The sequence below is a fragment of the Alnus glutinosa genome, chromosome 9 (genome assembly GCF_958979055.1).
Source record: "Alnus glutinosa chromosome 9, dhAlnGlut1.1, whole genome shotgun sequence".
Classification (NCBI taxonomy): Eukaryota; Viridiplantae; Streptophyta; class Magnoliopsida; order Fagales; family Betulaceae; genus Alnus; species Alnus glutinosa.
Window position 1 is genome coordinate 13016269 of NC_084894.1, and position 11524 is coordinate 13027792.

The 11524-nt window shown below is 37.8% G+C and overlaps 1 protein-coding gene across 1 annotated transcript; it reads left to right on the forward strand.

Annotated features, from left to right (window-relative positions):
- The first annotated feature begins 380 nt into the window (after positions 1–380).
- On the forward strand, positions 381–11061 carry LOC133877946 (uncharacterized). The gene is made up of 13 exons (XM_062316405.1): positions 381–626; positions 1184–1355; positions 1472–1534; positions 1669–1774; positions 1932–2036; positions 2123–2199; positions 2343–2448; positions 6624–6696; positions 6910–7101; positions 9002–9122; positions 9753–9977; positions 10053–10109; positions 10745–11061. The coding sequence occupies exons 1-12, from the start codon at positions 553–555 to the stop codon at positions 10098–10100; spliced, it is 1362 nt and encodes a 453-aa protein (XP_062172389.1). The 5' UTR covers positions 381–552; the 3' UTR covers positions 10101–10109; positions 10745–11061.
- Positions 11062–11524: the final 463 nt, after the last annotated feature.

Sequence of the window (11524 nt, forward strand, 5' to 3'; positions counted from 1 at the left end):
TGTCTTATTATTTTATTTGATTTTACAACAGCCACGTCAATTTTAAAAAGATCAAGGGCATTTTTGGGTTATAATTATTTTTCAAATACTGTTTTTTAGAATTCAAATTTTACTAGGATTTTATTCAATTTTTTCTAATTTTGTGTTAGGTTTTCTAAACCATCCAAACATAATTTCAAAAAACAAATTTTCTAGATATTCATAATTTTGAATACTTTTCAAAAAAATCACACACCGAAACGAGTCCAAAGGTTCCTTTTAGTATTAATCGGTATTTTATAGTTGATAAAAATTGTTTTTTGATTGACCAATTTTATTTAGAGGCAGCAAAGCACTTGAAAAATATATATGAAAAAAAAAAAAAAATCGAAACAGCCTTAGTGAAGCGGATCTAACGGGTCATCTATCCAGTTTGGTCCGGCGTACTGCGAAAGCTTTTTAAACTTGGAAGGCGCCGCACGGTTTGGAGCTTTGGCGCTACTCTCACTATAAAATGTGGAAAGAAGAAAGAAAGCGATAGTAGGGATTTTGCAGAGAGAGAGAGAGAGAGAGATGGCAAATATGGATGCTCTAGATTTTGAGTTCGAAGACGGGCTTCTCAGCTCCCCCGTTGTTACGAAGAAAAGGTTCTCACGAAAAACCTTTCCCATACCTTATTTCTTTATTTTATTTTACCCTCTTTCAGTTTGAGAAAATCTCATAAACTTGTTATCTTCGTCTTCGTCATTTTTACTGCAATTGTGCATTTGGGTTTTTAGGGGCTTGCGCTATAAGCATTTATTTATTTATTTTTATTTTTTAATAGTTACTGTTCCCTTTTCATTTTTCCTTAACTCAAAGTTTACTGTAGGTGCCTCTTCTCTTTCTCTCAATTATATGAAATAGAAAACTTCCTTTCCCGTTTAATGGTTTGAGCCATCATTTCTCAAGTTCTTTTTTTTTTTTTCCTCTTGTTTATTATGTGAAAATTTTGGAGGTAATTGTGGGAAAATTAAGTTGAAAATGATCCCTTCTCTTTTTTCATTTGTTTTTTTTTTTTCCCGAAAATTTTCTCATTTATATCAAATCTTTAGAGTTGATTCGGAACCCAAATATGGCCGCTTTGAGTTCATGATGTTCTTTAGTAAATTGGTGAAACGCCATGTATTTCTGTACTGGAATGTCTCTTTTCAATGCTAATCAGGAAGAAGGTTATTGGATTGGATGATCTTTTGAGTGACTACTACAAAGAGAAAAGCAAACTTGTCGAGAGGGAGTCTAAACAAGCAACGGCCCAAAAAAACTACAACTCAGACGAGGATGTCAATACCAAAGAAGCTTCGCTTACTGAAGTGATTGATCAATGCCAAAATCAGGCACAGTAACTTGTCCTATAGTATTCTTCTTCTTCTTCTTATTCTTATTTTTAAGATATTGTCACTGTATTACATATCCTCTTTTCGTAAATGAGTATGTAAACTCTTTTATGTAGATGAGAGAAATAAGCGGTGAGGAAGATATGTCCATGTGGGGCATGCGGGTTTTTGGAAATCAGGTTACATAATCAATGAATGAAATCTCATTGCTGTGTAGCTAATTGCTTGCTTAATTATCTTAAGAGTTTGAGATTAACCCTATTTGGGATTGCTGATGGTTCTTTATGTTTGGTTCCCTCTCCATGAATTGCAGAAAGTTCCACCGCCTCTGGGTTCTCCTGAGCTTGGAAGTTGTGCGCTTTTGCAGTCTTTCATGAAGAATGAGCTCAATTCCCTGTTGGAACTCACTTCAGAAAGAGGTGGTTAATTATTTCTGTATATTTACTTATAAATTGTCACCCCTCATGCTGATTTTTCAAATGTATTACTTTTTAATTCCACACCAAAGATTTTCATACCATACATAATCTTTCAGTGAAGATTATATTCACTTACCACTTTGATATGTTCTTGCAGGAGACACTTTCCTTGAAGGATTGTTAGCAAATGGCTGGCTTTTAAAACTGGCTTTTACATGTGGTCATGTAGAAAAATCAATAGCCATGTGGGCCTTTAATTTGAGTAAGTATATGCATTACATATAGCTTGTCCAATTAATAGTCATCTAATGTTTTCTTTTTTCACGTGCTTATCTTTTGGTTTATCAGTGTTATATTCATCAAAAGAGGAATTGAGGACATCTGCATGTGACTTCTGGTGTACTATCCTGTCATCAAAAGATGAGGTGAACGTATACCTTATTTTGTTTCTTGGAAGCCAAGTTTGATTGTTATACTGGAAAAGTGGAAAGGGGAAATTCTTTATGATTGGTATTCTCTGAGTCACCATGGCTTATCTGCTGTCACTTTTGACCTGGTTCATCTACAGCCTGGCCGAATTGATTGGTTCCCCAGCTATTCTGAATTAAAAGGAGCTCTTGAAATCTATGGATTTCAATTTAAGTTATCATCCAACAGAGAATCTTTGCTTGCTGGTAAGCTTTCTTGACTCTTTACCAAGTTTTGTCATGCGCCATACATATTGGACAGATTATATCTCATGAACATGATAAATTTATCTATCTTTGTCTTCTTTAGAGTGTGGTCTCAAAATCTTTTCCACTATAATCTTTGAGAAGTTGGGAAGAGTTTATATATGGGTACATAAGGTTATTATTATTGGCAAGAGATTCTTCCTTTATAATGTGAAACTACTGTAAAATGCAGAGAACTGTTGGTCTTTCTACTCTTTAGCAATATTCTGCATTTTGTCATTATGAATATGTTTGATAGATATGGTGTCACAGTAACAATTAGTAATATTAGCTTTTTTATTCTCAGTTGCTTTGTTCTCCTTTTTTCCCTCTCCCCATCTTGACACACCCTGGAATTGTTTTTGGTTCCTAAAATTCTTCATCTTACTTTGCTGTATATTGCCCATGCTGAATTTTATGTTTTAATTTTTCTCTCCTTATAGATGCAATGTCTTGTAAATTTTTCAACTTTTATGGCTATGAACTGAACTTGAGAACTATAGGTCTATAGCAGATATTAGAGAAAAATAAAATTTGAAGAACTTGACTTGGTTGGTGTCTATTTTACAAATTAGTGATAAACATAATATAGATGATTGTGTGTGTGTGTGCGTACGCGCATGCATGTAAATTGTAAAATTTATATTATACAACTGTCATGTATCTTTTTGGGGTATCCTGTTGATAAGGATATTCACATGGGTTGTGGTGTTTGGCATGATGACGTGACAGTTATTGTCATCTTCAATAATGACCAATATGCTTATGTGCAATATGTCGCAGATTATGCTAAAATTGGAACTTTCTTCATGAAGCTGGGTTGGCCATTAACAATGCATTTGATTGTTTTATACCAAAAGATTTTAGTTATTAATGAATATCATTAATTAAATTATAGTTTAGAATTCTATAAGAGCACTAGCAGCTGCTTCCCTTGAACTTTTCCTCAATTTAAGGAAAAAACTCACTTTTTGCTTTCCTATTCAAATGAACTTTACAATAACTTCCCTTATTCTTTCCCTATATATTGTTGGTGTCCGGTTTGCAGAGAGAAGCAGGGTTAGGGAGCGTATTAAAATGTATATTTTCTCCTTTCTCCTCTCTCCCCTCTCCTCTCCCCAGTGGTGGTGCGTGTGGGTGCGTCCCGCTAGTCTTCATCCTCAGATATCTCCCTTCTTCCTTTCTTTCTCTCTGTCTTGTATAGGAGTGCTAAGTTAAGAGTTGTTCTGCACTCCATAGAGTTTGTTGGATTTGATCAGCTTGCGTCTCTTGGTCTTCAGTCATGTGAGCGCCGCGTGGCTGCTGCGAATCCCCTCGGGGGTTATCCTGTGGGGTTGGGTATGGAGAATCGATTCTTTGTGGAGGCGAAATCTTTCACCTTTGCTGTGGTGAAAGGGTCTGTTGACTTGAGGGTGCTGGAAAAGAGGAATGGGTTCTCGGGGTGGGTTCTGCTAGGTGAGCGTTGCGTAGCTTGGCTGTTGTTGATGGTGGAAGAGGTGCCGCGAGATCGTGGTTCCGAGTTGTTCGTGAAATCTTTCAGGGAGGGTTTGAAGGTGACCATCGTTCGGTTAGGTGGTAATAGCTCCGGCCGGTTCTTGGAGGTGGCGGTTTACGATGTGGGTGGCCGGAGAGGAATGGTAGTGTTCCCTGAAGGCCGTGACGGGCGGGGGTGGGGTCGTGTTTCTGGGGAGTTGAGCAAAGTATTGGTTTTTTTTGATTCCTCAATGGTGTCGTCATCCTCTTGTGGCCCTCTGGTGGGGAAGATATTGGGTAAGGTCGCGGGTGTTTTGTCGTTCGCTGAGGTGGTACGCTCGCTGGCTACTGTCGTAGTTGACAGGCCTCAGGTTCAGTCGGTGCCTGTGGTCTGGTGTGAGATGGAGAAGATTATTCCGATGGGTCGGGAGCAGGAGATGATCCGGCAGGCGGTGGACTGCTACGCAATGGAGTGTTTTTCTTCTGATCCACTGGGTAAAGACCCTCTTGTTGGTGGCTCCAAGTTTCGAGGGTACTGTGGGTGCAGTCTGGCGTGTTCCATGTAGAGGGCTGTAGTGGGTGAAGGTGACGCTTCAGAGGGTTTCGTGTCCAGAAGAGGCAGTTTGGCATGTTCGAAGAAGTGTGATGGTGACACCTCAGAGGAGTTTGGGGTTCTCAGGAAGCTTCTTGGTCTTTTTGAAGCGTGGATCGGTTGGGTTTATGAGCGTAGGCCTTTTTTGGGCTTGCACTCCTCTGTTGGGCTGAAGTGGAGAATAGGCAGATTTGGGTTGGGTCGGTTGCTTAAGAGTGGTTATGGGTTGGGCTGGAGGTGTTTTAGGGATAGGTCCAGTAGAGTGGGATGTAGGTCTAAGAAGTCTTTCGTGTCAGGTTTTGATCAGGTACGGGGCTCCAACGCTTTTTCTGTGGGTTTGAGAACGAGTTCGGGTTCGACCTTGGGCCCGACGGTTTCGGTGGGCGCCGTTGCATTTCCGGTACCGTTTGCTTCAGGCTGTTCGTCAGGTGAGTGCTCGGTGTCTGCTGTGCACTCTCCTTCTTCTTTGAAGGTCTCATCTCTGGCGGCTTTAGTGGAGGTGATTGCCGCTTCTCCGAAGCAGACAGACGTGGGTTGCAGCCCGATGCTTTCTGCAGCTGAGCTGTCTTCGGCGTCCTTGGTGAGATTCGCCCTAGGTGAGGATCCTCTGTTGCCGTCTTCGTCTGAGGTTTATTGTGATTTGCCGGCTCCTTCTCCGGCTCTAGATGGGTTTGGTCCGGCCTCTGGCGTTTGCTTATCAGAAGCGGCAGCCCTTGGTGAAAGGCTGGGTTTTTCTCTTCCTGTGATGTCGGAGTCTGGAGCGCCTATTTACCCTTCGGAATCCAAGTCTGTGCTTAAATACTCCCGGAAGAATAAGGTTGGCAAAATGGATAAGCTTCTGCTTGAGGAGGCTCTTGAGACTTTCGGTGTTCCCAAAGCTCCTTCCTTGCCGTCATTTGGGGATGCTACCAAGGCCCTTATTTGAACCATCAAAGGATGGGTTAATGTCTACTCCTGCTCTTGACGAGGGTTGTCAGCCTTTCCTTCGGCGTGGCTTTCTTCTCCCAAAGGGCACAGCTCCTTCTCCTTCAGAAGTGGGCGAGTCTTCCGGGGTAGCTTTTGTTGATGATTCTTCGCGGGGAGGTGGTCTTGATAAGCTTGGTGGATCTCCCGGGACAGCTATTGATCTTTGCCTCTGTTTTCAAATTTTGGGGGTTTCTCACGAGGGGAATGAGAAGGCCTTTTTAGACTTCATGGCTCTAATTGATGCGGAGCATCGTCTAGAGGCTCCTGTCCTCACTCCTAAGTTTAAAGGATGTCGTGAAGTGAAGAACCTAGAGTGCGCTATTAATTATGATGCTAGGAGTTTTGGTTCTAGCCGGGGCAAGGCAAGAGGGCCTCTGACGTAATGTTTTAGTCTCTGGGTTTTGTGGGCTGGTTTTGTAGGGGTCTTTGGGTTTCCTTATGTTTTTGGGTTTTTCGGGTGTTTTTCCTCTCTCCTCTTGCTCTCCTGTTTTGGTTTCTTCTTTGTATACTTCTTGTATGCTTAGGGGCGCCTTTTGCGCTTTTTATAAAATTCTCTACTTATAAAAAAAATTCTTTTCCTATATCATTTAAATATTCTTTAAATTAAATGATAGGGGAAAGAAAGAGGAAAGATAAATTATTTAAATATTGTTTCAAAGAAATACTAGAGGAATAAGAGAGAAAAGATAAAGCTTTTTATATTAAAATAATGTTAAAGGAACCACTTTTGCTTCCCTAGATCTAGGAGACAACTTTTGGTTCCCTTGGTGTTTCCTTAGTTTAGGAAATAACAAGAGAATCTGATTCAATGATTTTTTATGAGTTTTCCCTATATCTAGGGAAGGGAACGGAGTTTAGGGAAGCTGTTGCTAGTGCTCTAACAAATTAGTACTTTCCATCATGTCAAAAACCATTCAGCTATGAATAACTGCTCATTCATGTTGTTTTGACTTGCAAGCCTGTGATGTCAGGTATGGGTAGCTAGCTTACATGTGATTCAAAATGATTGTGTATCTCCTGAACAAATAGTATGTGAACTAGTCAAAAATTTCGTCTCTTTTATTTTTAGGGTCTTCTTTAAACATCTGATAATCCTGCCTTATAGGTTCTAATTGTGGAGGGCCACCCCAAAATATTAGAGCTTGGATCAGATTTGCAGCAGCTTGTTGTCATGTAAGGTAAGTGACAAATGGAACTACTTGTTTAGGAAACACTTACGCATATGTTTGGTGTAACCATGGGCTTTGTGGTGGTTGATCTGTTTGTCAAAATCTGCAAGTGTGATTACTAATATATCCTATTGATGCTGTATAAGATGCTGTGGATGATGTAAAATTTAGGATCTGGTTAATTTTTTTTTTTTCTTTATTGGTATTCTATTTTCATTGCAGGGACAAACATTCTATCTTTTCAACCTCAGAAGCTGAAGAGTTAGTTGAAGTCATTGTCTGTCTGTTCTTAGATCACCAGCTTCATGGTCTGGCGTTGCTTTTGTACGACTGTCTGCAATCACTTATCAGTTACTTCACAGACAAAGAATGGAAGACCAGCTGTAATGAAATTGGAAAATCACTTGCTTGCAGGTTTTTAACTCGCACTTGATTGTTTTGGATCTATATTTATGTATTATGACTAAATATGGTGCCATTTGGATTGGCAATCATCATATTTGTTTTATTGTACAAAGGCATTGATCTCTTTCTCATGATCTTTTGTAGCATTTATTCATGTTGTATTGTAATAATTTGCTGATTGCATGCATATCCTTCGCTCATTTTATATTTATTTAATTTTGCTAGGTTTTCACATTGATAAGTTGTTGACAATTGAGATTTAGTACCCTGCTTAGATTTTCGCACGGCCTTTGATTGGTGGGGTAATTGACTGATAGTTAGAGGAGTTGGGAAAGAAACCCACCTGTCCAAACCAACCTGAATTTCTTAAGCTGAGCCTGTAACGATCCACTCCCAATAACACAATATTGCCCGCTTTTGGCTCCCCCGAATCAGACTTCCCAAGAGGTCACTGATCTTAGTACTACTCTCGCAGAAGCACACTTAACTGCGGAGTTCTGATAGGTTAATGACCATCACGGCTTTAAAATGCGTTATATCAAGAAAGATATATTTATACATAGAAGCACATCCCCATTCCTAGGCAATGTGAGAGGTCACAGAGCCAACCCATACTTTCAATCCCCAAGAGGTGTTGGCTCGAGATCGATAATAGATTGTGGTTACCGACCATGATTGGGTCAAAAGTCAGAAACCCTAGGACTGATTTCTTTTATCTTTCAACCTCCCCACCACAAAGCTTTCTCTGTCTCGACTTGTGTCTGACTCTATTAAGGCTATAAATGAATGGAATATTCATGAGCATTTCAAACTCTACTCGAGTTTGATTTGTTTATTAAATGAATTAGACTTGAAAAGAATTTAGGCTCATATATTAAACAAGCCAAACTCGTATAAACTCATTTCTATTCGTAAAAAGTTCGAATAAACTCGTATAACTTTATTTATTATTTTTTATAGTATTATTTTTAACTTTGTAGTAAGACCATCTTAAGCATTTAGAGAAATGAAAGAGATTCCTTTTCCTAATATAATTTAAATCCTTGTGATTATGGTTTCTGATATTTATGTGTATATTTACGTATTTATGTATGAATGTACATATATACTATAAAAATATACTTATATAAGCTCGTGATTGGATGTTTTAAGATTGTAGATAAGGTCATAAAATATAATATAAGTAGCCTATTTCATAAAAGTATATGTGATTTGTAACAAATATAAAGTTGGTGAAATTAATTTCTATTAGTTCATAAACAAAATATTAATTTATCTGATTAACTCAAAGGCTATAATATTAACAATAATTAACTATGATTAATACATATTTGCAAAATGGTATAAATAGTGATGATAGTTATTTTACGAGGAATGATTGGTTAATTAGGTAGTAAATAAGCTTAAGTTCGTTCAAAAAATAAAATGAACTAAGCTTTAACATATAATTTAGCTTGGTGATAAGCTTGAGTTTCAAATCCAACCCTTCGCGTTCCTCTCTCTCTCTCTCTCTCTCTAGGTATACATCTCTAACCCTTCACATTGCATCTCCCATTTCAGATCCACCGTATCTCTGAGATCCATGACGCTTTTGGAAGTTGGATTTACCATTTCTTTCTTTGTTTATCTTATCCGTGAAACTCTCAACTTGATCTTTTGACTGAGTGTTCGGATTCAGCTCGACTCAGATACCCTAGGGGCTCAGTACGGCTAAGTAATGGAATACCTTTATCAACCCCCGTCTGATCAGAAGTCAGAAACCTTAAATTTCTAACCTGTTTGGGTCAATACCTGGCCATAGTAATTAGAAACATATAGTAAATCTCAGTTTATATTATTTACTTGCCTCCTGCTATTCACTTTTCCACTTTCTCTTTCTTATGATGCTGATTGCTTGCTGTAAATGCAGAGTTCCTAGGGACTTGAACTGCTTGCGAGCTGTGGAATGTATTTCAGGAATCAGTACTCGTAGTAAGCAACTTAGAAGTGCAGTTGCCTATCAATTTCTTCTTGGTTGTTTTCATGATAAGGTATTCTCATTACATTTTGGCTATGCTTTTGTATAGGCATTCAACTCATCTCTCTTACATTTATGCAAAGTTAACAAGACTAAACCCTAATTTTGTGTATGTGATTTTATTTTGATGTTAGTTTAATTTACATATCACCAATACATCCATGTCATCAAGAACTCAGCTAGCTATTCTAATCTGTGATTTGTATACAATGATTTTCTGCCTCGAGTTAATCGTAGCTTTTGTTCCCTTAATATATTGTGTTAACAAACAAAAAAAACTTCTGAGTAGTTTAGAGTGACTGTATATTGCAGTTTCTTGCACTGTGTTAATAAGTATCAAATCTCTACAGACCATTTATCTTATCATTTTTCATTGTTATTCACAAGAGAGCTGCAGCTCCCTGATCAGCTGTCTAATGGACAAGCTCTTGCTATATCTGCAAAAAGCATGAATTTGTTCAACCTCAGGACGGTGGCCTCCATGTATAAATATCAGCATAGGGAAGCTCTGTCGAATAAGTTAGCTCCAAATAATAGCCAACTATTGCTGGCCCTTCTAAAATTCTGTTTGAATTTAAAGTTTCACTTCTTTCAAGCCAAGTCGGATGGTCTTACAGGTCATATTTTGTAATTCTTTTCTCAGGCTACTGATGAAGAAGGGATCCTGCAACTGCTTATCTCAATTAATGTGAAAGATAAAAGTTGTGATCTTTTCAAGACGTACATTTACTTGGTTTTGGCAGAGAATTGGCTTTTGGTTAGTCAAATGCTAGAGAATAAGCCTGTAATTAATGAAATGTGGTGTCTTTATCTTCGAAACTGTTCTTGCCAAATTGCAAGCACAGACTTAAGGTCTTTTGCATCAAAGGTAAGGAATCAAACTATTTCATTATCTCTGTATTTTATAGTGTTTTTATTTATAAACTACCTTCCTGCTTTGCAGGTCCGAAATAAGGCTTCATATCTTCTACAAGGCACTGCCAACAAATAATGTCGAAGTGTATGTGTGCTATCTACTGAAAGAGCAAAAGAATGCTTTTTACCCAGTACCTTCATCTAATCTGTATAGATGTTTGACACATATTGCTGTTTTTGTGTGTGTGTGTGTGTGTGTTTGAATGCATTCTAATATCGGGGCATTTGTTACTCTGGAGAGCAGGGGACCATTAATTATAGTCAAAGTCACTAAATGCATGAGCTAGCTTCATACTTGTTCTCTTTTATTCTCCATTCATACTTGTTCTCTTTTATTCTGTGGATATACGAAGTCAATGACTAGGAAAGTTGGGACCAATTAGTTGTGCCATGCTCTTAATGATTTGCACTCACTAAGAAGCATAGGTTGCTTTTATGTTGGGAGTATACTAGTTAGTAGTTATGGATCATGTTGAAGCTCAATTGCTTGTCCACAGTATTTAGTATACCTTCATGGCCAAAACAACTTGATTTATTGCCTTCTGGGTGGTGAAAGCATAGGTATTTACTGGGTAGTTGTGTTCATTGTAACCCTAACGTAATTATTGAAATTTTGCCTGCCTTCATATATCATCTCATTGTGTATTGCACTCCTATTCAAAATTTGCTAAGTATATTGTCTAACTTCCCTACTCAAACTGTGGCATTTGGTGATTGCAGGAAATGTAGATGGTTGAATATTTTGAATCCAAAAAAATGAAAGCTTGTGAAAGATCTAAATGCTCTTTTGGGTAGCATGAGTTGGCCAGATTCTAGTGCAGACGGTTTTGAAGAATGTTGAAGTTTGCCTAATCATGTTTCAATCTGACTCTCTGTATATAGAAATGGAGCCTAGTTACTGGATGTATATAACGTTTTGACACTGAGCTTTACACATGCTCTCTTCCTCTCGCTCTTTTTGTAACCCCTCCGGCCAGTTTGGTCTATAAGTTTGTTAACTACTTATAAAAAGCCCAGAGCCAACATATTTAAGACAATTTAAAACCTCTTATTAATGACGAAAGGTTGAAACAAATATTGATTTTACTAAATAATTTATTCAACTCACCTATTTGTTTGTAGTGGAATCAGAGTTTGATTGATATTTTCATCTAAAACTTCCAGCACTTTCACTAACTTGAATCGCTTTGTCTAATACCACTTTCTTTCTTTTTTTTCAAAACAAAAACTTTAATAAACAAAAAAAATATAAAATACTCAAAATTACTTTTTATCTTTATGGCACTTTCAAATAAAATAAAATAAAATAAAAAAATAAAAAAAACACAATCTGAAAAAACATTAATAAACAATCTAAAGGTCTTTGAAGAAGCGGGACAGCTCTATCCAATAACCTTTTTTGGTAAGAATTCACCGAGCAATTAGCTTGAGTTATTGCTGTCATGACTTTTAAACCATCAATACTAAAGTTGGTTAATCTTGACATAACGTGACAATTTG

Bases quoted from the DNA above. Each gene is read 5' to 3' on its own strand.
- LOC133877946 (XM_062316405.1), top strand. From the start codon at position 553: ATGGCAAATATGGATGCTCTAGATTTTGAGTTCGAAGACGGGCTTCTC. The intron at 1,535-1,668 runs GTTACATAATCA...CATGAATTGCAG, and splicing joins TGCGGGTTTTTGGAAATCAG to AAAGTTCCACCGCCTCTGGG. The intron at 2,449-6,623 runs GTAAGCTTTCTT...CCTGCCTTATAG, and splicing joins CAGAGAATCTTTGCTTGCTG to GTTCTAATTGTGGAGGGCCA.